At 38.1% G+C, this 27,976-nt stretch overlaps 1 protein-coding gene across 4 annotated transcripts; it reads left to right on the forward strand.

Annotated features, from left to right (window-relative positions):
- Positions 1-81: 81 nt before the first annotated feature.
- Positions 82-27,976, forward strand: YIPF7 (Yip1 domain family member 7). Of its 4 annotated transcripts, none has more exons than XM_043438742.1 (6): positions 82-188; positions 3,307-3,423; positions 9,485-9,645; positions 19,159-19,304; positions 24,246-24,451; positions 27,561-27,976. In XM_043438742.1, exons 2-6 carry the CDS (start codon positions 3,308-3,310, stop codon positions 27,721-27,723), a joined length of 792 nt encoding a protein of 263 aa, XP_043294677.1. In that variant the 5' UTR covers positions 82-188; position 3,307; the 3' UTR covers positions 27,724-27,976. The 4 variants fall into 4 exon arrangements, with proteins under 4 accessions (XP_043294677.1, XP_043294678.1, XP_043294676.1 ...); XM_043438743.1 differs by lacking the exon at positions 82-188 and adding an exon at positions 2,295-2,313; XM_043438741.1 differs by lacking the exon at positions 82-188 and adding an exon at positions 2,964-3,126.

Raw genomic sequence — 27,976 nt, forward strand, 5'->3', positions numbered from 1 at the left:
TTGGCTTTTGGCAGGCTTTTTTTTTCTTTTTTTTTTTTGGCTGTAGCATCTGTTCAGAGTGTCACAGTACAAATTTAGAAGCTTATATATAGACTCAGCAGGTCATCTTTTCATGAGCTGATTTGTTAAAAATTTCTCAAGTAAAGCCACATTTGTTGGAGGATCTTTCAACATAAAATAATATAAAGGTATGTGTCTGATCCTTCTAAAGAATTTGGCGTTTAAACAAAGTACAAATCTAGGTTCTATGAAGACTGCAAAACCAATAATCATATTAACATAAAGCTTTGCATGTTCTGAAAACTTAAGTGTATTTTCAGTTAAATTATTGCCTATGCTTTGTAATAACATATTTTCATTGAAAACGTTATGGTCTTAAATTCTAAATTTTTTAAATTACAAGTTATTAAAAGATTTTACACTCTCCTAGTCCTGATTTTGGTTTACATAATTTATAGCTACTTTTATACATATTACTAATGAAAAAATCTTGATTTATTATATCAAATGTATGAGTCTAATTTTAGAGTAGATTTTTGCCTTTTTACTGAGCTGAAGATTGATATATTTGACAATTGTTACTTGAATAATTCTGATTAATGAGGCCCTTAGAGCTCAAGCTGTTTATGCAATTTCATTTGAAATGTATTATAAGTAGTGTACCATAGATTATTATATGAACTACTCCTAGTGATTTTCAAATTCTTCTTTTGAAATAGAAAGCTTTTCAAGGGGAAATAAAGGTTAACAGGTTGAGTTGAAAAGATTTTTTTATTCCATTTCTCTAATTTTCAACCAAAGAGACGCTATGACCCACTTTGCTGTTGCTTTCCTCCCCACCTTTTTCTCCTGTCCAGTCCTCCTTTCCCTCTTGTGTTCTAGCCCTTGCTTAGGTCTCAATCAAGACTATGCGCCCTGCTCTTCACTCCCAGTAGTGAGGAGAAACTATGTGGAGAGGGTGTGGAGAGACAAGCTCTTTTCCTGTAGCCAAATCAAGCCTTGCTTCCTCTGACTCAGCAGAAGCCCTGGGGCAGCAGACGGGGCAAGCGAAAAGGAAAATGTTCCAAACGCCACTCAAGAAGTAGCGAGCAGAAGTGAGAGATGAGTTCTGAGGGTTTTACCTTGCTTTGGGGAGCGAGGCTGTGAGCACCCTGTAAATCTCTGTGAATAAATCAAACTTCAATATTGTTATCAGCCATTTATTTCCTGGCTTTGCAAAGAGTACAGATAGATGACACACGTACACATACACACACACACACACACGCTATCAGGTCAGTGCAAAATTGATTGCAGTTTTGCATTGTTGAACTTTGCTGTTTGATATTGGAATACATTCTTAAATGTGATTATGTTATGCATTATTTTAATGTGCATTTATTGCTTTCTGCTTTTTTGCTAACGACATTGCTTTCTGTATATTTTACATATATACAAATTGGGCTACCAAGTTCTGCCTCATCCGCTATATTCACCTGTCCTCTTGCCAACCGACTACCACTTCTTCAAGTATTTCAGCAACTTTGTGTGGAAAGCTGGAGAAGGAAATGGCAGCCCACCCCAGTGCTCTTGCCTGGAGAATCCCAGGGACAGGGGAGCCTGGTGAGCTGCCGTCTGTGGGGTCGCACAGAGTCGGACACGGCTGACGCGACTTCGCAGCAGCAGCATGGAAAACACTTCCACAACCAGCAAGGGGCAGAAATTCTTTCCAAGAGTTCACTGATCCAGAAGCACAGATTTCTATGCTACAAGAATAAACCAACTTATTTCTTGTTGGCAAAAATGTGTTGATTATAATGGTTCCTATTTCAATGAATAAAGATGTGTTTGAGCCTAGTTATAGTGATTTGAAATTTAAAGTCTGAAACTGCAATTACATTTCTCCCAACCTGAAGAGAAGTGAAGTGAAAGTAGCTCAGTTGTGTCCCACTCTGCTACCCCGTGGATAGTCCATGGAATTCTCTAGGCAGAATACTGGAGTGGATAGCCATTCCCTTCTCCAGGGGATCTTCCCAACCCAGGGACTGAACCGAGGTCTCCCACATTGCAGGCAGATTCTTTACCAGCTGAGCCAACAGGGAAGCCCTTGCCCCAACCTAAATATGTATGTGTGTGTGTATGTATGTGTGTGTGTGTGTGTGTATACACACATGCATGTATATATATATGTGATATATATTTTCTTGTGCTCAAAAATCACTGCAGATGGTGGCTGCTGCCGTGAAATTAAAAGGTTCTTGGCTACTTGGAAAAAAAGTTGTGACAAGCCTAGACAGCGTATGAAAAAGCAGAGACATTACTTTGCCGATAAAGGTCCGTATAGTCAAAGCTATGGCTTTTCCCATAGTCATGTATGGATGTGAGAGTTGGACCATAAAGAAGGCTGAGCGCCAAAGAACTGATGCTTGTTGGAGGAGACTTTTGAGAGTCCCTTGGACTACAAGAGAATCAAACCAGTCAATCCTAAAGTAAATCAATGCTGGATATTCATTGGAAGAGCTGATGCTGAAGCTCCAATATTTTGGCCACCTGATGTGAAGAGTCTATTCATTAGGAAAGACCCTAATGCTGGGAAATACTGAAGGCAGGAGAAAGGGACGACAGAGGACAGTATAGCTGGATGGCATCACTGACTCAGTGGACATGGGTTTGAGCCAGCTCTGGGAGATGGTGAAGGTCAGGGAAACCTGGAGCGCTGCAGTCCATGGGGTCACAGAGTCGGACATAGCTGAGGGACTGAACAACAGAAAATGTATATATATATATGGATATGTATGTGTATATTTATCTATATATGTGTTTTTAAAGTGAGGAAATAACATTATTTAAGGGAAAATCTTCAAGATGTATACCAACTTTTAAACTTTTTCTCTTAAACTGCTGAGAACAAGGTATTAGGTGAAGAATTTTTTTTTTCCAGATAATTAAAACCAATTTTGGAGAAGGAAATGGCAACCCTCTCCAGCATTCTCGCCTGCAGCATCCCATGGACAGAGATGACTGATGGGCTGTGGTCCACAGAGTCACAAGGAGTCAAGCACGACTGAAGTGACTTTGCACACACACAGGCAAAGTCAGTGTAATCACAGTCCTGCCTAGTGAAAACCTCCGAAAAGTTAATTGGAGGTATATAGGTTTTGTAAATGGCTTTCTAGCATACATTTCCATACCCTTCCCCCATTCAGAGAATACCTTGTTCTCTAATAGGAATCCAGCCATAATCATATTGTCTATTGATCCTATAAATACCTCAAAAGAAATTTTATTGATTCCTAACCTTTTCCATTTCTCACTCATATTTTTCAGGATGTCAAACTTGGGACAATTTGACTCTGACTTTTACCCATCTAATTACACCATTGATAATCAGGAGCATACTTGTAATGATTTTAACCCCTGTGGAAATCTTTATGGATCTGGAAAGTAAGTACTTGACATGGAGAAATATGTTCTCATTTTAAAAAGTCATAATATTTTGGCATGGAGTTTCAGGTAGGGTGGTTTCCTTGGGGGAAGACAAACCTCTCCCCATTATTTCTCAGTAAAATGTCCAAGAAGAAATGTCAGGAAAGAGCAGGGAAATGAATTCAGTTCTCCATGAATGCCTTTGATTGCTGCAGGGCCGTTTATAGGTGAAGGGCTTGCCTCCTCTTTTCAAAATATCACTTAGCAGGGAGTGTGAATGCAGGCCCTGGGCAAACAAAATATTTTCTTTTTACCTGATATTTTCCAGGACACTCCTCAAGAAACAGCTTTTATTCAATTTAATAAATGTTTATTTAGTGCCTGCTTGTGTATCAGGAATTAAGGAAGGTGCTACAAACCCAAAGATACAGAAAAAATCCATAATCTTTTCCCTCACAATATTTAAAAATTTATGTTGAAGGGGACAACTAAATATGCTATTATAATGCAATGTGGCAATTCCTAAATGAAATCTAGATATACATAATTCAGAATGTGTTAGCTATTTAAGTTGATAGTTCAATGTGAGTTGAAAATAAATTTAAAGATGATTAAGAATTTAGTGTTTATCCTTTACTAATGCCCCAAATAGGGCAGGTAGGATTCGAAGAATTTGGTTTAAGTTCCAATTTTAGCATTCATTGTTTGTTGCATTAAGAAAGGCAACTCCCCTGACTGTCTTCAACTGAGAAATAAGGATATTAATAATAAGTTAATAATAAGTTAATTCTCTACCTCATGAGAATGATCTGAAAAGCAATTGTGTTAATATGTAGGGAAGTGTGTGTGAAGGTAAAACCATTATAGAAATGTTATTTTTTCATATAACTATAGTTTGTAGAGGCAATGAACACTTTGTTGCCAAGTCACTTAAACATTGTATTTGGTTATACAGTTGCTTCTTTAAATGTTCTTCTGTGGGTCTAGATTAGTGAAAGGTAAGAAGGAATACAGAGAAATTAAAGAACTTTTCCAAGGTCACATAGCTAGTAAAAAAATGAGGTTAGCCTACTAGCCCTAGGGTGTTGGATTAGACCCAGAACTAAGGTGGTCATATAATTTTTTGTAAAATCATGACATTTGGAGAGTAAAATGTGTGTTATTGGTAACAATGTTGATACAATACAAATAAACTGGATCATCTTAGGAAAACTGGGATGTTTGTTTCTTATGCCATTCCAACAAGTTTAGGGTGAAAAACTTCATAGCAAACATTTCAAATGTATTAATTCTTGAAGTTTATTTTTCACACACAGATAAGTACCTTGAAAACTTCAGAATTAAGAGAAAAAAGAAAACAGAATAAATACAGCTGGCAGTGGTGACTCTTCTGTTCCAGCTACGCCCAGGACAATCCTGACATTGTTTTCATGGGCTGACGACTCCCGCAGACACGGGCAGATCCGTGCTGTCTTCCAAGCTGTGTCCGAAGGGATGCTGCTGAACGGCTGCTGAAAGCGATAGGGAAAGCCATTGGTCCATAAGGTTTTCTTAAAATGGTTAAAGTTAAATATTTGGAATTTTATCTCATTTATGCCCCTAGTCTGTGTTGTCTAGCGTTTGTCAAGTTGCCGTAAGAATTTCTTAGAATGAAAAAAATCCATTCATCTGTCCAGGAGAGTGAAAGTGTTAGTCGCTCAGTCGTGTCCCACTCTTTGCGACCCCGTGGACTGTAGCCCGCCAGGCTCCTCTGTCCCTGGAATTCTCCAGGCAAGAACACTGGAGTGGGTTGCCACGCCCTCCTCCAGGGGATCTTCCTGACCTAGGGATCAAACCCAGGTCTCCTGCATTGCAGGCAGATCCTTTACTGTCTGAGCCATCATACCTAAATATTACCAGGCAAATTAAATATATTTAAAATATTTATAAGAAAAATAAGGGAGAAGGAATAGGCTGTCTAGAATAGGCTCATTGCAGAATTCAACAGTGGAAAAAGAACTTTATTTCATTTATGACTTACAATTTGCAGTCAGGAAAAAACACAAAAGTGTCTGATGGCACGGGAAGTAGTGTGAGCATGAAGGTTTTGCAAGAGGGTAACTCAAAATATATAATCCACGTGAGAGCTATCTAACAGGGTTTTTCAGCTCTGTGTCCGTTTTACTGAAAGAATCCAGTCACCTGCTATTTCTTTTCTCTCTTCTCCAGATGGAATAGCACCTGGGTAGGGTCTGCAATCTACCTTTTCATGCTAAACAAAGCTAAAATGTCTGATAAAATAGAGACAAAGCTCTCTCCTTAATCAGGGACTCAGACTAGAGACTTCTCTTCTACCCTAGCCCACCCTGTTTCCTTTTTCCATTTGACTGCCCGTATCAACAGAATTTGAGGTGACGAGAAGATAAAAATTAATATAACCAAGTGAGGACAAGTTATGATTACATTATCAAGTTGGTGGCTTAGCCTACTTCAGATGCTTAGCATTTAAATCCAAGTCCTGATTTGAATGTGGTAACCTCTAAATTCTAACCCATGCTTCACGTCCAGGAATTAGAAAAGGGTATATTAACTGTGGTACTTTTATGAGGTACATAAAACATGGAGTCAGGTCAGTGATTTACTGGTTTGCATCAAATGACTTGATATTTGATCTTTTATTCATACAGTGAATAGTTCAACTAAAATATATCCCAAATCAGAACAAGATGCTGACCATACTGGCAAAAGATATAGGAATTCAGTAGTAGGTTATAATCAATATGTCTATTTTTCTCTTTGTTCCCCGTGCACCATCCTCTCCTCCCCAATATGAAATCACATCCAAAAAAAATTTATTCTGCTCAGTGAATGGCATTGTGATCTGAAGCTGGTTGAATGTGTTTATTATGAATAAATAAATTTGTATAAAGTTTTCTTAGTTTAATGTGGACTTTTCTCATTAAAAAGCTTAACTATCCATTCATTCAGATAGGCGATATTTCCAATGCTTGCAGCCAATTATCTAGGCTGAATTTTCTCACTGTAGTTTTCCAGTTTTTGAAATGAGCAATCTCTTCCAATAATTTAGAGTAATAAAGTGTGGTTTCTGCAGAAAGGTGACAACAACTGGAAAATTCCCTTTAAAAGTTTCAGGAGGCCTTCAGCAAGTACATACTGAATCAGCTTTTCTGAATCCCTAGAGATCTTCCTCTAATGTCTTAAATGGCTCTGTCAATGCCACATACCTCTGTGTGCCTGCTGACTGAGCCAGCATCCGGGCATGCTAAACAAGCCCAACCCCCTGGCCACCATATCCTAAAACACACAGCCGTCAAACTCACCCTGTACAATCGAGGTACTTAGAATGTCTGTTTACTGGCTTAACTGGAGACTTATATAGATAAAGTGTTTCTGGGAGTTCAGACTAAAGTTTTTTAGCCAATGGATATTTTTGTTGTCATGCTATTTCAAGGGTTTAGCTGGTGGCTCAGTAGTAAAGAATCTGCCTGTCCATGCAGGAGACGTGAGTTTGATTCCTGGAGAAGGAAATGGCAACCCACTTCAGTATTCTTGCTTGGGAAATCCGATGGGCAGAGGAGACTGGCAGTCCATTGGGTCGCAAAGAGGTGGACACCAATTAGTGACTAAACAACAATGCTATTTCAAATGATCTGTTGCAAATTCTGAAAACTTTCATAGTCTCAGGTTCCTGAAGAAGTATAATGTCACCCAACTGTGTGAAAATCACACATATTTGAATGTTAGTCCAAATGTGGAGACGGACTTACAATGAGCTATGCTTATTTGGTGGCATACTCCTTGCCCCCGATTTACACTTCAGCTTGCCATAGGACGCTGGGAGTCCGCGCACCACCCCCATTCCCCTGGGATCAGGCTGACAAAGGAAAGTAGCATCAGTCGACCATCATGATAGAAGTCCAGAACTATATGGACTTCATAAAATATGTAGCTAGTGATCATCTGATGGGACACAGAAAACTGACTACAAGAAACAATTCTGCAACCACAACAATTATAATTGAGTCACCTAACAGTGATCTTCTATCTTCCATGTTTACATGGGAAGGTGAATGTTAAGTTCTATTGCTACAGAAACAGGTAGAAACATTTTCCCCATGGAGGCCATGCCCTATCTCAACACAATATCATCTGAGTAAAGACACGCCTCTTCAGGCTGGTTGGAATTGTACAACCCCAGCTATAGGTGGTGAAAAGGGGCATGCTGAAGAATTAGTGAGCACTCGGAGGGTTTGTATACGGACCAGGGGTGCCCATTGCTTCATGGGTTGTGGATAGACATCCTGGCACGCCTATAGTGGAGATTCTCCCGGTAGGAAAACACAGGTTGGGTGGTATGTTGTGAAGGTCAGTGTGGGTGTTCCAGGGGAACCGAAGTGGGGAAAAGCTGGAGATGACCACCACAGAAGGAATACAAACTCGTGGACTCTGATTAATGTTGTTCTCTATGAGGAAGTGGCGGGCTGGAAATCAACTACCTACAAATACAGGAGATGCTGTTCCAGGGAGGGAGGGAGCTGTCTAGAGTGCTTCAGAGTCAGTCTCAGGAAGAGAACATGCGCACACTTAGCTAATGGTCATTGATTGCTTCTTATATGCCCAGCGCTAATCTAAGTGCTTTATTTATTTCAGATAATTTAATCCATAATAACTTTATTAGTTCTATCATTGTCCTCCTTTTACAGATGAAGAAACAGAGGCATAGGAGGTGAAACAGTTTGCCTAAGAGTATAAAATTGGGATTTGAATGCAGGCATTTGGACTCCAGAAGTCCTGTTTGCCAACCACTCTACTTGGTTCAGAATACATCCCACCATGCAACTATCATTACAGGCAGAAATATAATACGTAGAGTCAGAAAATAAAAGAGGGGAAATGTGACCAGAAAGGTTGCCAGTTGTTCTAAAGGAACTTTTTGCAGTCATTTCACTGTTGTTTGAAATGATTTTTAGAAGAGATGCCTGCTAACAAAGCTAATGTTTAAATCCCACCTGCCAGAGTCCAGTGTTTGTTTTGGTCTAATTCAGTAATTTGGAATAATGTGTTGGGTTTTAAATCATTAAAATTATAGTATTTACCTTCCCAACGGGCTAACTAAGCTGCTCTGTAATCAGGAACCATTCTTTATGTTTCTTTCCTTTCCTTTAGTTGAAAACAATTTGAAATGACCACATAACGTTGTAGACTAGCCCCCATTTCTTCCTTCAATTCTCTAGCTTTAAGAAGTTATTTACTAAGATTGTTTTTCTCACATAAATGGTAAAATAAAGAACAAATAAAAGCACAATCAAGGAAATATTGAAACATTATGTTTTGACAAAACTAAATTGTGTATTTCAATAGAGGAACAGTGAAGCCAGGTATGAAAGACTTTTAATCAGGGACTCAAAGATAATTTGATTGGAAATAACTATCTGGGAAGGGCCAGAGCTCTTCTGTGTCTGGGGGTCTATTTCTGTTTTGTAAATAAGTTCATTTGTTAGATTCCACATATAAGCAATATTATGTGATATTTGCCTTTGGTTTGCTTCACTTAGTATGACTGTGATTTTTTAATTGCTATTTGCCCAGACTTATAGGGAATGTCCTATATGGTGATAATCCCTGAAAAATCAGTGGAAAAGCAGCATCATGTAGGGAGAAGGGCATTGCTCAGACAGACAGCTTCAGCTCACTGTCCAACGCTTGAATGTTACTGTGTGTTGCCAGACAAGTCATTCAGTCTCCATGAATCTGTATTTCTTTTTCTGTAAGATGAGATTAAAACTACAGTTTTTACTTTGCAGACTATTAATTATGTGAAAAAAAAGTGAAGTCTCCAACACGTTGCAAATAATCAGTGCATGTCAGTCAGTATGGATCATTCTTCTAGAGAGTTTTCTCACAACTACTTTTCATTTTTCTTTTGTTTAGGTTAAACATCAAGCAAGTTAATTTTTTCTTGGATGAATAGTCATAAAAACCAGGAGAAATTATAAAAGGAAAATTGCAGTTTCCTTCCTTGCTTTATCATGATATCGCTTTCTTAGATGTATCAGTATCAATATTTTCCTTTTTCTAGACAGCAAGCCAGTGATCAGCCTCAGCCTGCCTTTGTCCCAGCAGAGATGCTCATGTCATCAGGCTACTCTGGACAGTTTTTTCAGCCAGCATCCAACCAGGATTATTATTCACCGTCTTCTTACATTGACAGCTTTGATGAAGAGCCTCCTTTACTAGAAGATAAGTTAAAGAAGTGCTATTAATGTGTGCACAGCTTGCAGAATAATAGCAATAATCAGCTCTTAACACACCCCATCAGCATGCTGCATGTAGTGTTTATGTGACTGTTCCACATATAAACGAGAGTCTGCCGGACAGACACATTAAACCAATGGGCGTTTGTCTCCTGTTTGTGTGGGGAAAATCTGAAGTAGATACGTGCTAATGCTATGTCGATCTTGCAGTTTTTAAATGTTTCGTCACTGTTTCTTGCATGTGGACTCCCTGGCCATCTCTAGACAACAGTGAACATCTTTGGGCAAAGTAATTATATCAAAGTAACCACTCTTCCCACCCAGCTAATGTAGCTACTTTATAGCAGCATGCTTTACTATTTTCTGCTATGCTTGCCAGGGGGCAACAGGGGTAGTTTCTCAATATTCTATTTTTGTTATCATGGAGAAGCGAGTTTTTTTTTTTTTTTTTTTAATCCTTCCTGGCTCATGTGAGCCCCCTCATCTCATCTAGGTATGACTAAGTGAGGAGGAATATGACTCCAGTAAGTAGCACTGCTGGTGGCAGGGAAACCTGGGGACCCTTACAGATGAACGTTTCCTCCAGAGATTTCAGGGATCTCCCATCCATTGATTTTTTTCTATTTAAAAAATTTTTAAGATTCAGCCAATTTATGTCTGCTACTTTTGTTCCTATGGCATGTCAGCATGATGCTAGAAAACTAAAATTCAAGGAGATTTAAATTTGGGAGCCAAGGAGAAATATTCACAGGATAACTGCTCTCTTTTCTATGTAGTCCAATGAAAACAGATAGGTTAACATTCCCACTATTTTACACCAAAAGATCATTGTTTGGACACAGCCAGCCACCTGATATTAAAACATTCTTCTCTCTTCGCCTTCAAAATTAAGAAGAGGGTAAAGATTTAAACCATTCAGAAAAGTACAGAGAGTTATATAATCAATTTGTTGGAACTTTCGAGGCCAGTTAAATTTTTGCATCTTTTATGCTTAACCATGCATTCTAAGTTACCTCTATATCTGGTACCTAACACCTGAAAGTTATAAGCTATTTTCATTAGGTGTTTGCCATGACCCTCCCAACATCTCTACTTAAAAAAATAAAAATAAAAAACTTATCATTGGCTATATTCAAAAATAGAAATTTGGAAAATATAGAAACATATGAATAAAAATATAAAAGTCACTGAAAATTTTGTTTCTGAGACATGACTATCATTAATGATTTGATAATATTTATTCCAGCCTTTATTCTATTTTCTATGAATATATATATATACACACTTAAAAATGAAATACTACCTGTCTTTGAATATATATATTTGTAAATACTTAAAAATTAGATCATACTATGGATGTGAAGTTTTGCATTGTTTAAAGTCACCTTATATCATAAGCATTTTTATCTTTGCATTCTTTAAAGTCATTAAATATTATTTGGAAACGTGATCTACTGTATACAAGTGCATGCACAGTCAGTCACTAAGTCATGTCCAACTCACTGTGACCGCATAGACTACAGCCTGCCACACTCCTACGTCCATGGGATTGTCCAGGCAAGAATAGTAGAATGGGTTGTCATTTCCTTCCCCAGGGGAGCCTCCTGACGAGGGATCAAACCCATGTCTCCTGCACTGGTAGGCAGATTCCTTACCACCGAGCCACCTGAGGGGCCCATTATATACAAATATCATCATTTACATCTGGCTTAGCAGTTAAAAATCCATCTGCAATGCAGGAGACACAGGCTCGATTGATCCCTGAGTCCGGAAGATCCCCTGGAGAAGGAAATGATAGCCTGCTCGTTTTCTTGCCTGGAAGATCCCATGGACAGAGGAGACTAGTCTGTGGGGTCACAAGAGTCGTACATGACTTAGTGACGAAATCACCACCATAATTTAAATCTTAAATATTGTTCCTTTATAATAGATAATGCTTTGGTGAACATCACATTAGATAACTTTGACCTGTACAAAATCTGTCCTCAGGATCGATCTATAACATTGGGATTGCTGGGTCAAAGGCATTTACCCTGTCAGACTCATCTGGAAAAATGATGAGCCAATACACCTACACAGTATAATAGTAAATGTCTTTGTTAATTTGATAGGCAAAAAAGGCAAAAAAATAATACTTCTTATTTCTTGGTTACTAGAGAAGTTAGACTTTCTTTTCATGACCATTGACTGTTTTTACTTCTTTCTGTTTTTAAAGTTCTTTCTTTGCCAGATTTCCTATTGGAATCTTAAGGCTTTTCCTTTCTTTTTTTATTTATAGAGATATTTATATGGTAAAGATATTTATTATTGTCTGGAATATGTACTTCATGCTTTTTTCATAGATTGTGTTTGCCACCTAATTTATTTATGGGATATTAGAGCATATAGACATTTTAATATTTATGTTTACAACCCCCAAAACATTTTTCTGGGTAATTTTTTTTCCAGTTGTTCTTTGTTTAGACTATATTTCTCCAGCTCTAAAGCCAGAAAGATATATCCTCTTATAGATTCTTAAATTTTTTAATTATCTTTTTGTTCTGGACTTAAATTTTTAATTCATTGAAAATTGTTTTAGGTTAGTATGTGAAGCAGAATTTAACTTTTTTATGATTAATCAATTTTTCCTATAATATTTACTGAATACAATCTTTTCTACTTGTCTCAAATACCTCCATTCTGATATTCTAAACTCTAATACATTCTCCTGTGATGTCTTCTCAAATTTCAAATAGGAAATATATTAAATTTCCCCTCCTCCATTTTACAGCTTAGAGAAATTCCTAGAATTTTTTTTCTCTTTGTGATTATATTCACCAAATATATATTAGAAATGACAGTAGCTAATATAATTTCGTATTTTGAGTCTATGGAATTTCTGGACTCTGATCCAATAATGCTCTTTCAGCCAGGATGACTTTGTGAAGCTTCAAGCATTATCTGTCGAAAAGGTATAAAAAGACCATATGCAGGATTTCTAGGGTAAGATGATAAATGACATTTGCTAGTTTTTATTGAGCATACACCAAAACAACCTATAAAATTATGAAGCTGTAATAATTACCCCTTGCACAAAAACATGCTGTTTGAAAATGTGTTTGTTTATTCCTCAGTTTGCTGTCTAAAAAGCTTGCTTTTGCTTGGTTTTCTGTAAGAATGATAACTTTTGCTATGTGATAATGTGCAATCAATGTGTTAACAAATGCATCTTGATAAATAATAGTCAATTCAAATCTGTCAGACTAGAAAAATTACTGTGACATTTGGTATTTATATTTGCAGCATAGCCTGATGTTCATATTTGAAAGGCCAGTGCCACAATTTGCATAGAAAACAAAGCTATTAATTCATTTTTATAGCATATATATTGTACACTTTACTACCACTAGATGACAGCAAAACAATAAATTTTGCATCAAGTTTCATAGTAGTTTCATCTTTTTTATCTTGTAAAATAAGGTGTTATATTAGAGTACTACAGTTGATAAATACATATAGTTTCATTTGCATACCATGTAATAAATTTTAAAACAAAATATTATGGAAATATATTTTGGTAAAAAACACATAAGATGTTTTTGCTTATGGAAAAATTTATTAGATCTTATGTTCATTTACTGTTTCATGACTCAGTGTTGAAACGTGCAAAAGTTAATTATGCCATTAAATAAGTGCCTGAAATCAGTAACAAGGTCTTGTAAAAAATTTTCATCTGGGTTTCTTCAAGCATAATAATTACACTTTTTGAGGAAAAAGTTATTTTGAATTAGAAGTCACTTTATTGTAGTAAGAACTGAAAGCATATTGTTAATGTCAATGTCTAAATTGAAAATAAAATTTGAAAACAAAGTAAGTCTCAGGTGACATCAACTTCAACTTAAGCATTAGTCTGTTTTTAAAATCTTCTGCTACTTTAAATATCACATTAGACAGCCTAACCTATTTTAAATTGATGAACTGCTCATATTTTCCAAAGTATATGTTCACTAAGAAATATATAAATGCACTGTAAAAGTAAAAAGGGAGGTTGAAATGTAAAATTATTTGCTCACTTTTAATTTAATTCAAATTAAATTCATATTTCTTTTCAAGTTTGGGTGGCTAGCAGTTGTCAACCTGGATGTGGAAAGAGTGAAAGATACACCTTCTATCCTAATTCAGGCCACGTCTGGCTGATATTCTGAAAATGCCCAGGTCCCTGTTGGAGCAAGACCCCTCTGTGTCATGGCAGTCACTGAAGTTTCATCTGACACCCTCCGTGTAGAATGCTAACTCTGCAGGGTGTTTAGGTGGTACACGCCACTGTGGAAGGAATTGAACGATACCCTGTCTTTGACCAAAGAGGGTTACTAAATCCTGTGCAGGGAAGATGAATGCCAGGTACCAATGATTTGGGAATACAATCCTTCAAATGGGAGAGCTGAGCACACTTTAAAAAATACAAACATTATGAGATTAGATGCACATTGACTCAACCAAAGCTATGGTTAAAAGGGCGGGTTCTTTTTCTGCTTTTCTGACCTTTTACCAATCTCTTCCTACTTCCCCTACCCCATGGCAACCACTTTTCTACTCTGACTCTGTGTGACTTAAAGTTTCTTAGACTCCACATACAAGTGATACCGTGCAGTATTTGGCTTTTTATTTCTGGTTTATTTCACTTAGAAAAACGCCCTCAACGTCCATTCATGTTGTCACAAATGGTAGAATTTCCTCATTTTTTATGACTAAATAGTATTCCTTTGTGTGTATGTGTGTGTGTGTGTGCGTGTGCGTGCATGCACTTAATTGCTCAGTTGTGTCCAGCCCTTTGTGACCCCATGGACTGTAGCCCACCAGGCAGCTTCTCCAGGCAGGAATACTAGAGAGGGTTGCCATGACCTCCTCCTGGGGATCTTCCCAACCCAGGGATCGAACCCAGGTCTCACACATTGCAGGTAGATTATCCTCTGAGCCACCAGAGAAGCCCATGAATACTGGAGTGGGTAGCCTATCCCTTCTCCAGGGGATCTTCCCAATCCAGGAACTGAACTGGGGTCTCCTGCATTGCAGGCGGATTCTTTACCAGCTGAGCTACCAGGGAAGCCCTCCACAGTGTGTGTATATATATATATACACCATAGCTTTTAACTCTATTCACCCATCAAGGGACACGTAGGTGGTTTTGACTGCTGTACCCAACGCTGCTATCTTCCCAGGCGGCACTCATCGTAAGTAACCCGCCCTCGTCTGGAGAATCCCATGGACAGAGGAGCCCGGCGGCCGTGGTACAGGGTCTCAGAGTCGGATACCAGTGGAGTGACTTAGCAGCGCTCACACACTGCTGCTCCCAAACTGGGGCTGCAGGTATCGCTCTGATATCATGTTTCTGTGTCCCTCATATATACTCCCAGCAGCGGCATAGCTGGGTCATATGGTGGTTCTGTTTTTTCATATTTGAGGAACCCCCACAGTGCTTTCCATAGCGGCTATACCGATTAACAGCCCCGCCAACAATATGGAAGGGTTGCCTTTTCTCCATATCCTCACCCACACTGACTTCTTTTCCACATTAGCCACTCTAACAGGCGTGAGGTGATATTGCGATTTTGATTTGCATTTTCTTGATGATTAATGGTGCTGAGCACGTTTTCGTGTACCTGTTGGCCACGTGGATGTCTTCTTTGGGAAAATGTCTATTCAATTCCTCTACCCTTTTAATTGGACTGTTATCTATTTATTTATTTGAAAAGCATGAGTTCTTGTGTCAGATTCTCCAGTGCTGGAACCTGAACTTTCTATTACTGGCTTTGTGACTTGGAAAACGTACTTCATCTCCCCAAACTCCAACCATCTAATGCACAAAGTAGAAATAAACTAACAGTACTTGCCTCAGTGTGTGTCAGAAAGACCAACACATGTAAATCTTTCAGGGCTTACAGCAAAATTCAGTAAAAACATTCAGCTAAAAGATTTCCACTCTTTTCAACTGAAATGTATGTACTTTATAGTACTTTAGCTTCAGTTTTTCCTAACCCCCACCTCACTCTTACTCAAATTTAAAATGATAGTAGGAGGGAAATCAGCTTAATTACTGGTTCTTAAGTAGCGAAGTTACATTCCTCTTCCTTATAAATGTTTTTTTTCTACATCTTAAAGTTTATCAGAGTCGTAAGAAAAGTAACTGATGTAATGCTGGAATTTATTTCTATATTCAGTGTATGTCAAATGTCTGAGTGTTTTTCTTTTCTTTTTAATGAAAAATATATAAGAGGAACAGAATCTAGCAGAGGGGTATGTAATGTGGGAGTCAGAATTCTTTGAAAATAAGGCACTGGAAAAAAATTAGAAACTGCTAAATGAGTTTAGACTCACAAACACTGGGCTTCAGTAATTTTGGTTATTTTATTTTACCATCACTACTCAAAAAAGAGAAAGGTTAATTGTCTCAAGAATTCAGTCTCTGAATACACAGACTCAACAACACAGAGCTTTGGCCTGATTAAAATACGTGGGCACGCAGGATTGCTGTTACTTGCTGAAAGAACCATTACCTTTTCTCTTCTGTGGAGTTTCACATAGTTAGCATAGCATAGCTCATTGGAAGAGTGGAAGTAAAATACCAGACCTAAGCTAAGTGTCTTCAGATTAAATAACACTGCCAGTTGAAAATTAGATGTCCTTTTCATCATAGGGGACAAAAGTAGGAAGTCAAGATAACCTGGAGTAACAGTCAAGTTTGGCCTTGGAGTACAGAATGAAGCAGGGCAAAGGCTGACAGAGTTTTCCAGGAGAACACACTGATCATAGCAAATACCTTCTTCCAACAACAGAGACAACTCTACACATGGACATCACCAGATGGTCAATACCGGGATCAGATTGAATATATACTATGCAGCCAAAGATGGAGAAGCTCTATACAGTCAGTAAAAACAAGACCAGGAGCTGACTATGGCTCAGATCATGAACTCCTAATTGCCAATTTCTGATCTAAATTGAAGAAAGTAGGGAAAACCACTTGACCATTCAGGTGACCTAAATCAAATCCCTTATGATCATACAGTGGAAGTGACAAATATTTTCAAGGGATTAAAGCTGATAGATAAAGCGTCTGAAGAACTATGGATGGAGAAGGTGGTAACCAAAACCATCCCTAAGAAGAAAACTGCAAATAGGTAAAATGGTCGTCTGAGGAGACCTTACAGTTAGCTGAGAAAAGAGAAGCAAAAGGCAAAGGAGAAAAGGAACATATATCCATATGAATGCAGAGTTCCAAAGACTAGCAAGGAGAGATAAGAAAGCCTTCCTCAGTCATCAGTGCGAAGAAATAGAGGAAGAAAATGCAATGGGAAAGACTGGAGACTCTTGAAGAAAATTAGAGATACCAAGGGAATATTTCATGCAAAGGTAGGCACAATGAAGGACTGAAATGGTAGGGACCTAACAGAAGCAGAAGATATTAAGAAGAGGTGGCAAGAATACACAGAAGAACTGTACAAAAAAGATCTTCATGACCCAGATAACCATGATGGTGTGATCACTCACCTAGAGCCAGACATCCTGGAATGTGAAGTCAAGTGAGCCTTAGAAAGCATCACCACGAACAAAGCTAGTGGGGCTGATGGAATTCCAGGTGAGCTGTTTCAAATCCTGAAAGATGATGCTGTGAAAGTGCTGCACTCAATATGCCAGCAAATTTGGAAAACTCAGCAGTGGCCACAGGACTGGAAAAGGTCAGTTTTCATTTCAATCCAATGAAAGGCAATGCCAAAGAATGTTCAAACTACCGCACAAGTGCACTCATCTCACACGCTAGTGAAGTAATGCTCAAAATTCTCCAAGCCAGGCTTCAACAGTACCTGAACCGTGAACTTCCAGATTTCCAAGCTGGATTTAGAAAAGGCAGAGGACCCAGAAATCAAATTGTCAACATCCACTGGATTATTGAAAAAGCAAGAGAATTTCAGAAAAATATCTACTTTTGCTTTATTGACTATGCTAAAGCCTTTGACTGTGGGAATCCCAACAAACTGTGGAAAATTCTGAAAGAGATGGGAATACCAGGCCACCTGACCTGCCTCTTGAGAAATCTGCAGGCAGGTCAAGAAGCAACAGTTTGAACCAGACATGGAAAAATGGACTGGTTTCAAGTTGGAAAAGGAGTACGTCAAGGCTGTATATTGTCACCCTGCTTATTTAACTTATATGCAGAGTACATCTTGCTAAATGCTTGACTGAGTGAAGCTGGAATCAAGATTGCCAGGAGAAAAAAAGACAACCTCAGATATGCAGATGACACCACCCTTAGGGCAGAAAGTGAAGAGGAACTAAAGAGCCTCTTGATGAAAGTGAAGGAGGAGAGTGAAAAAGCTAGCTTAAAACTCAATATTCAATAAACAAAGATAATGGCATCCAGTCCCATCACTTCATGGCAAATAGATGGGGAAACAGTGGAAACACTGACAGACTTTATTTTCGGGGCTCCAAAATCACTGCAGATGGTGACTGCAGCCATGAAATTAAAAGACGCTTACTCCTTGGAAAAAAAGCTATGATCAACATAAAAAACATATTTAAAAGCAGAGACAGTACTTTGCCAACAAAGGTCTGTCTAGTCAAAGTATGCTTTTTCCAGTGGTCATGTGTGGTTGTGAGAGTTGAATGTGGATGTGAGAGTTTTTATAAAAAAGGCTGAGCACCCAAGAGTGGATCATTTTGAACTGTGGTGTTGAAGACTCTTGAGAGTCCTTTGGACTGCAAGGAGATCCAATCAGTCCATCTTAAAGGAAATCAGTCCTGAATATTCATTGGAAAGACTGATGCTGAAGCTGAAACTCCAATACTTTGGCCACCTCATGCGAAGAACTGACTCATTTGAAAAGTCCCTGATGCTGGGAATGTTTGAAGGTGGGAGGAGAAGGGGATGACAGAAGATGAGATGGTTGGATGGCATCACCGATTTGGTGAACACAAGTTTGAGCAAGCTCCGCAAGTTGGTGATGGACAGAGAAGCCTGGAATTCTGTAGTCCCTGGGGATGCAAATAGTCGGACATGACTGAGCAACTGAACTGAACTGATTTGAAAATGATGCATGTTTCATAGAACAAGTTTTCAAGTGTTAGCAGCCGAAAACACAGGAAAAAGAAATATCTAAATGTGCAATAAGATGGAACTTTTGGTTTGTTAGCTACCATTATATTTTATATCTTTACTGAAAATGTCCATTTCTTCACTTTTGGCTAGATTTTAACCATATATTTGCTGCAGAAGGCAGGAATTTTTTTCCTTGACTATATCTCTAAAATATATCCTCTAGGACATTGTGTGGGAATATACATTCTTTTTTTTTGTTTTAACGTTTCTATGTATCATACATATTACATAGAACTTTAGACTATGATGGTATAACAATCAGATTAAACTGCTGTGTAAATCAATGATTTAACTTTAATTAAAGAATATTATTCATGATTATTTTTCTATATTTATGTTATCTCTTTTTCTTTTTTTTTGCAGAACTTGGAATTAATTTTGATCACATATGGCAAAAAACCTTGACAGTGTTAAACCCAATGAAGCCAGCAGATGGCAGCATTATGAATGAAACAGACCTCACTGGGCCGGTCCTGTTCTGCGCGGCTCTAGGAGCCACCCTACTTCTGGTAATGAACAAAAATTTTTCTGTTCATTATGAACGGAAATGAACTAGAATTTTTTCTTTTTTAATTGAGGTAACATTGGTTTACAACATAATCTGGGTTTCATGTTTACGATATCGTATTTCTACTTCTGTATACACAACAGCCAAGTATCAGATTTTAATGGATGCCCTTCCAAATGTCATTTTTTGAAGTCGTCTTTGTAAATACAGAAAGAAGTATATCACTTTATAAACTGAAACTGTTTGTTTAATTCGTGACGACATTTTTTTGGTGAGAGAGACACACTCACTTGAACCGTAAACGGCGAAAGGAAACTGCCATGACTTCTTACAACAAATTTAAAAAAGTAAATTTAAACAGAATTTTGAAAATCAAATCACCAAGTCAGATTTTCAACAAAGCAGGAAATCATACAAATGATTTCATTATTGTTAAGCCTTTTTCTGTTGTTTAGAAAAGACATCAATCTGAAAAAATTGAAGGAACATGTGAAATTTGGAAATAATAGGGCCGAAATTTTATTTCTTGCTTTCTGTGTGATTTCTGTCGTAACACTAGACAAATATCCCGTATTTACTCATTATTTGCTTTTCTGGGTTGTGTCTCCAGACTATTGCAGATATTCTGTGAGGTCTGAGATGAGTCTCCTTGTTCCTGGTTAGGCTACTATGAATACACAGGCTTGCAATGATAAGCAGTGATTTGTTTTTTCGTCCTGTATATTTCCCCCATCATTTTAGTTTTCTGTTTTTTATGAAGGCATTTCCCCCACTGACTTCACCATTTGTCTTGTGTTTGGGTCTCATTCTTTAAATATGGGAGCAGTGACATCAGGAGTCACCAAAAAAGAACATTTTTCCTCCTAAGTAAAGTTTAGAAGACATTCTAGCTCATACTTTAGAAAAATGTTTTCTCCCCCTCAAAAAAGGAGAGAAAAAGAAGAAATAGGGAAGGTCTATGATTTTACATTAAGGCGGTAATGACAGTACATTAAAAGCAGAGGATGAAAGAGATGGTTAAGCCAGTCTGACAAGTACTTTTCATTAAGGCACAAAATGGTAAACTTGGCAAGAGAGATGATATAGAAAATTTAAGATGCTAGGAAAAGTCCTTGAATTAATTATTCAGTTCACTTCCGTTTCTTACAGCTATCCACTCCTCTAATGTAGCTATACTTCTCAAAAGTAGCTATGAAATGTATTTGCAACTAAATTACTTTTCCCTTTGCATTACTAACTACATAATACTAATCAAAATTCTGATAGAAATCTAGTTTCTGCATTGTAACTTGGTCAATAAGTACGTCATGTTTATCCAATACAACAGTACCTAGTTATGGCATCTTATTTCTTCCTTTGAACTACAGCAAATGCAAATACTCTGCAAGTATAACACTACATCAACTAGAGTTTTAATTTAGTTTCGAACGTTCCTTCTGTCTTTGCCACAGTAATTTGCTAATATTAGATTAAGTTGCAAGTGAAGTGAAAGTGGAAGTGAAGTTGCTCCGTCCTGTCCGACTCTTTGCGACCCCGTGGACTGTAGCCTACAGTCTCCTCCGTCCATGGGATTTTCCAGGCAAGAGTACCCGAGTGGGTTGCCATTTCCTTCTCCAGGGGATCTTCCCAACCCAGGGATCGAACCCGGGTCTCCTGCATTGTGGGCAGACACTTTACCGTCTGAGCCACCAGTAAGACCATGCAAATTAATCAAATAGTCAGAAACAATTAATTTAACATGTTAACTCTTGTTTCTTTATCAGGTAATTTGTATTATAACAGCTGTTTGTTTTTTTGTAGAAAATATTACTGTTACCATCTCCTAAAGGAAAAAATTAATCCCATTAAGATATTTTTTGGGTATATAATGTTAGTTGGAATTATTTAAATATTTTAAGTGTAAAACAATACAAACAAAGAACTCAACTGAGAGTGAAAAATTCGGATCTGCCCCTAACTTTGCCTCCAGATAAGATCCTGAACCTTTTATTTCTTATTTCTAGGCCTTCATTTTTTTCACTTTGAAGGCAAAAAAAAAAAAAAAAGGCTCATACAAGTGATTCTTAAGGTTCATTTCAGTTCTGAAATTTGGGGAAATGTGTAAAAATTCATATTTTCTCAAAGATTTTAGGCAGCTATTTTCACTTCAACTTTACCATCACATGCGGCTACTCCAGAGTTGATTCTGATACATATAGAACAATAAGGACTGAAAAATTCAGCTGGATATTAATAAAGCTAAATTTAACTCAGAGTCCATTTGAGGCTGTTAACCCTGTCCTGGTATCTGAAATTAAAATGTAAAAGATGACTTTATGAGCTGGTAGTGCTCTATACTAAAGAAAGCAAGACTAAATCCAGAAACAATATTCAAATCTGCTCATTATCTCCAGAGGTGTAATGTTCATAGTCACATACTCATCATTTTTATGATTTATGTTGATATAAAGCACAATATCTTTTAGTGGACTTTCTTCATGTTGCAGGAAGCAAACCAGAAAGAACTTCTTTCAAACACTCAACACAGATTTCAGTTTACTTATTCTTCCTCTTAAAATTATTTTCAACCCCCAAACCATAAACACAAGTGTTTTAAAACTATGGCTCCATTTAATTTTTCTAGTAGAGCTAAAAGTGTGATCTGGAGAAGGGACATGCACGGCCAATATAAAAGCATAATCAAGAATAAGAAGTATTTCAGATAAAGATGCAGTTATGGTACAAGGATGATCTCAAAAATTTGAAATGTAAAAAGAAATTGAACATTTATTTTCCACTTCAATTACAAATCCTTATTAGAATTTGAAACAAATCAAAATATAAGAATGGCCCCTGCCAAATGTAATTAAGCCTCAAACTGGATAATCTAACAAGAGAAAGAGATAAAGAGAGAAGTCAGTAACTGATATGAAAAAGGATAATTTTACTACCAAATTAATTTAATCCAGCCTCTGTTTACCCTATTCACAAAACTGGTTAGGGTCACAGGCCAGCTGTGTGTCCTTCGAATGTAGGGAAGTTGTGTATTACCGTTACAACTATTTGTACCTCTGAATTATCCCATCCAATTAAATGTCAAGTAAAATGTTTCTCTAATCATGAAAGTTATTTGAAATTGTCACTATTTTCCAAGTGGAACAAGCTCACCCAATAGTGCAGTACATAACTGATGTGTTTCTTTTAGCATACCCATTAGCATTATCAGCATTACTTCACAAAATAGCCAGAAGGACTTATTATGGCTAATGCAGGGGAGAATTCTGCAGCATAGCCCAGGGACATTTTGTGAAAGAACTTAGTAGTGATCAACTTCCCTAACTGCAGAGGAAGAAAAATTCAAAATAGCTTGACAGTTTTGAACAATAAAATGGTCATGATATTCTCCATAAATAAATATCTCTTTATTCTGTAAGACATAAGGACTTCATGAATAACAGCTATGGAAAAGAAAAAAATGACAGCTAAAAAGCTCTCTCTCTGTGAATCAATTTTGTTAGTTTTGTATAATTTCCATGAAAATCAGAGTCAGCCTCTTCAATCTTTATCTAGAATTTCTAACCAGCTTAATGTATATATAAAAATGACATGCATTTTTTACTGGAGATTTGGCCTCCTCAGATAGCAAACATTAAAACATCTTCTGTTGAATGAACAATAGTTTGTGACTTTCCCTGGATGAATTTAATGGAGCTGCTTGAGCAACAAGCCTCCAGTACTGTGTGGGTGATGGCTATCTGATGAATGCTCAGATCAATGGTCTCTCCTGAATACTTCAGTCTGACTTCCTTTAGCAATACCTTTATGGTTCACTATTGCTTGCTTTATGTAAATCAGTTTTTCATCAAGCCTGTTTAGCTAAGCTGGTAATAGGCATTATGAAAACATAGGATTCTCTGTCACATAAGTTTGGGATATGCTAGCTTGCATGTGTGTGCATTCTCAGTTGTGTCCACCTCTTTGGGACGCCACGGACTGTAGCCAGCCAGGCTCCTCTGTCCATGGGATTTTCCCGGCAAGAATACTGGAGTGGGTTGCCATCTCCTCCTTCAGGGAATCTCTCTGACCCAGAGATCGAACTCACGGATCCTACATCTCCTGCGTTGGAAGATGGATTTGTGGCTCAGCTGTTAAAGAATTTGCCTACAATGCAGGAGGCCTGGGATCTATTCCTGGGTTGAGAAGGTCCCCTGGAGAAGGGAATGGCTACCCACTCCAGTATTCTGGCCTGGAGAATTCCATGGACTGTATGTCCATGGGGTCACAAAGAGTCAGACACGACTGAGCCACTTTCACTTTCACTTTCTTTGCTACTGTGCCACCTGGGTCCCCTTCTTTTGTCACTTGTTAGAGCTTCTGCAGGAATTAAGGGCCTAACTTGTAGCGCCAGGCCGCCTGGGTTCAAGCCAAGCGTCACTGCTTAGCATTGTTTCACTGTAGGCAAGTCCCATAATCTCTCTGCAGTTTCTTCCTGTGTATAATGGGTACAACAATGATACCTACTCATTATATTGTGTGGATTAAATAAATTAATTTACGTGAAATCTCTAGAATAGGACCTAAGATAGTAAATGCAACAGATGTTTGCTAATATTACTATTATGTCTTATAAATCTCCAAGACTAAATCGGAATTTTTTCATTCATTTAATTGTTCAACAAATATGGGAAGAAAATATATCCACACCTACGCCTAGTACCCCAGCAGGCAATCTATAACAAAAATATCAGTCTGGGAGTATAAGCATGCTTGTGCCATCCCGTGTATAGAGGAGGGGATTGTTTTCATGACCTGAATCCATATTACAATCAATGTTTTCTTTAGAGCTCCCCATCTCCTGATGCTTATACTCCAAAGACATGAACAACATTGAGCTGACTGATTCAAAAGTATTCTCTGCTTTGTTGACAATCGGATTTCTTCTTGATGTTCACTGTGTATCCAGGCTGTTTTCTTCCCGTTGTTTCAGGCAGGAAAAGTCCAGTTTGGTTACGTGTATGGCGTGAGCGCTGTTGGCTGCCTAGGCATCCACGCCTTGCTGAACCTGATGAGCTCGGCGGGAGTGTCCCGCGGCTGCGTGGCCAGCGTGCTGGGTTACTGCCTGCTCCCCATGGTCATCCTCTCCGGCTGCGCCGTCTTCTTCTCGCTGCAGTAAGTGTCTGTGTCCCTGATCGACCCCGCATGCACAAACATCGCCAAAGCTTGCCGCCTCAGTGCAACAGTTAACCTCCTTCTGATCATTTTAGTAGGAAGATTGGGGAAACTGGCTATTAAAAGCTACACACAGTTTCAGGAAAGTAGGTAGGTTTTGGCTCAGGTGCTGTTCCTATTTCAATGATTTAAAAAATAAATTAAACCAAGTTATCTTTAAAATTGGCATTTCATTCGTAGTCACATTCTTCAATATGAACTATTGCCATGGGTAATATAACCAACTACAGAAAATTCACTTGTTTGAATTAGGAAGAGTAAGTGCCTGGTGAACCCTGACAAGTTGCCTCAGCTCCCAGGCACTCTGTCTTCTAGGAGGGAAGCAACTGTTCTTTCTCAGCTGGGCTCCTTGTATTGCAGAATTCCCAGGAACCCTGGTGAGGATACTGATGCTAGAGAACTTCATGGCATATACACTCAGCCAATATTTTTTTTTCTTTTTTACTTCCTGGGCAGTTAGTATTTGTAATTCAAAGAATATGTATAAGGATTCAGCGAATACACTTCGGTTGGGCACTTTCCTAGGGCATATACAGAGCACTTGCTTTGGGTTGGGGAGAGCAAGTAATTCCATAGTCCTCTGACACCTCCATGCTCCAAAAACCCAATTAGAAATAAACATTTGCCATCAGTGCTCATTTTTCCATATAGACACAATTCACATTTTTTTCTTGGATGATCCAAGTTTTAGGTTATTAACACCGTATTGGATAGGTCATTATATAAAGACTTTGTCAATGCCAGATAAACATTTTAGAAAGACTAATATTTTTGTTTAGATATTATCTCAGACACTTTCTTCGTAACATTATCGAGAATTGAATAGGTGGAAGTGTTTTTTTGTTTTAATATGGTTTCATTTTGAAAATAAGTCTTTCTTTAAAAAAAATTATTGTAGTGCAGCTGACTTAGAATACTATGTTAGTTTCAATTGTGCAGCCAAGTGAATCTGTTGTACATATATCCACTATTTTTTGCATTCTTTTCCCATATGGGCTTGTACAGGGTATTAAATATATCTCAGTAAATGCACCTCTGGCTCACGTTGTGGGCTTCCCTTCCCAGGGAAGGGGGCGAGCTTTCCCTCTTCAGAGCAGAGTTCGCTGCGTGGTCCAGGAGGTCCTTATTAGTTACCTACTCCATATGTAGTAGAGCGTATATGTCATTCACAATCTTCCAGTTTATCCCGCCCACTCTTCACCCCCCGGTAACTCTAAGTTTGTTGTAAGTAACGGTCTTCAGAATAACATAGAGCAAACCCTTACGTTACCAGTGAGTACTCAAACCCTTAAAAAAGAGGAATACAATGGCAAATGGAAACCTTGAATGTGTAAATACAATGTGAAAAGTGAATGAATGTCACTCAGTCGTGTCCAGCTCTTTGTGATCCCATGGACTGTAGTCTGCCGGGCTCCTCTGTCCATGGAGAATCCTCCAGACCAGAATACTGGAATGGTTAACCATTCCCTTCTCCAGGGGATCATCCCAACCCAGGGATAGAACCCAGGTCTCCCGCATTGCAGGCAGATTCTTCACCATCTGAGCCACCAGCGAAGCCCACAGTGTGAGTTAGGTGTATATTTACTGAATCTTGTCCCTGGCTTTTGTATATCATGTTCTTTAACTAGCTCTTGTGTTTTACTATGTTGTTTAATATGGATGTTTGACATGTTACTACAGAGTTCAGTTTTACAATTTCTATTTTGTCAGATGCTTTTGCCAAAGAATACTATAATGATCTGCCATTTAAACATTTTTATGTTTTAGGCATTATTTCTAGCAGAGTTGAGCTTTGGGGCATCTTAAATCACTCTGGATTATTAGAAGAACAAAATAAAAACTACAACTCGAATTTTGAGAATCATCAAAAGTCTGATATTTTTCATTAGATTTTCATTCTGAAATGTAAAGGATGATTTAAGAATCCATTAAGTTATATTAATAAGGAACAACTAACTGATCCCTAAAGGCTATGAAACTGAAAGTACCTTTTTGGGCATATCACTATAACATTCAAATGAATCATATATAATCTCACATTTTTGTTCGCAAAAACTGGTAAAGTGAATCCTCTAAATTTTATTTCTAATAGGTATTAATTAAACCAATAGACATAATATTTATTATAGTGCTTTAAAATATGTTTGGTTTATTTATAATCTAAGCCATTGCCAGCTACACAGTGTACCTTTTCACTTGTCTTGCTTTGGTTCAACTATTAAGAGTAGGTATTTCTGTCATCCTCACAAATAATAAGCACAATTCTCAATTTCAAATTCAACCAGATCAAGTGAGGCAGTATAGTTGGATGGCAAACAGAACAATATGCTGGGAGTTAGCAGCTCTTGACTTAATGCCCATCTTACTTGCAGTTTTTGTCAAGTCACTTCATTCTCATTTCTTCCTAAAGAACCAATTGCCTCCACAGTTACTTTCTGAAGATACCAATTTGAACAAATCCATTTCAATATTATAAAAGTCTACACCTACACCACCCAAAGGGATCTTCAGCAATGAGGTGGGAGGCCACACACATCTGTGCCTTCCTGCTCCACCTGTCCCCTCCCTGAGCTGTGTCTGGCTTTGCCGTCTCGGACAACAACCCAGGACATGGCCCTGGATCACTGGGGGGTGGGAACCCCACTGGAATTCAAGTCAGTCATTTTTCTGCTCACACAGTGGGTACATGTAGGAAGAAAGCAGGGAACAGAAATTTGTAGTTATATAAAAAAAAATTTGTAGTTATAACAGAAGTCTCTAAATATAGTTCATATAAAAGAATTTTAGTAATTGCAATTTGACTTATGAAAGTGACTGCAGGTCAATCCTCTTTCCAGTCATCTGAGTTTTTACCTACCTATGAAATATTTAGCTTCTAGTGGTGAGCTTGACTCAAAATTCTCACTGGCTGAGGCCTTTAGTTCCTATGACCCTTCACCCTCATTTCACGAATGGAGGACATATACCAAGGACATTTTAGAGGCAGCTGTGATTCCACAGCCCCTTTCTCTCCTGGTGTAGATAACCACCTCTTTGGTCTCTGCTGCAGGGGCACCTTCGGAACTGTGTCGGCCCTGGTCATCACTGGCTGGTGTAGCCTCTCAGCCTCCAAAATCTTCATGTCAGCTTTGGCCATGGAAGGACAGCAGCTTCTCATTGCCTATCCTTGCGCCTTACTTTATGGACTCTTTGCCCTCTTAACAGTTTTCTGAAGCGTGTTCAAGATGGCATTACGGGATTCTATTTGTTTGCTGTTCAGGTTATCTTGGAAATGGTTTAGCATTCACATTTGGTCATATGATTTCTGTTTTTATCGCTGTTAAGAGAATAATAAGCAGAGAGACAAAATAGCACTTAAGGATGGGACTCTAATAGGCTGCTTGGTTTGAATGATGATCTGCTTTTTGGTTGGTGCATTAAAACAATTTAAAATACTTTAAAATAAAAGGATATATAGTTGTTGTA

The sequence above is a fragment of the Cervus canadensis genome, chromosome 19, assembly GCF_019320065.1.
Source record: "Cervus canadensis isolate Bull #8, Minnesota chromosome 19, ASM1932006v1, whole genome shotgun sequence".
NCBI lineage: Eukaryota > Metazoa > Chordata > Mammalia > Artiodactyla > Cervidae > Cervus > Cervus canadensis.

What these genes read in the sequence shown, in the direction of transcription:
- YIPF7 (XM_043438742.1), top strand. Translation starts at nt 3,308, where the DNA reads ATGTCAAACTTGGGACAATTTGACTCTGACTTTTACCCATCTAATTAC. An exon ending in AATCTTTATGGATCTGGAAA is followed by an intron (nt 3,424 to 9,484) that starts GTAAGTACTTGA and finishes TCCTTTTTCTAG; the next exon opens with ACAGCAAGCCAGTGATCAGC. An exon ending in TAGGAGCCACCCTACTTCTG is followed by an intron (nt 19,305 to 24,245) that starts GTAATGAACAAA and finishes CTGTGTATCCAG; the next exon opens with GCTGTTTTCTTCCCGTTGTT.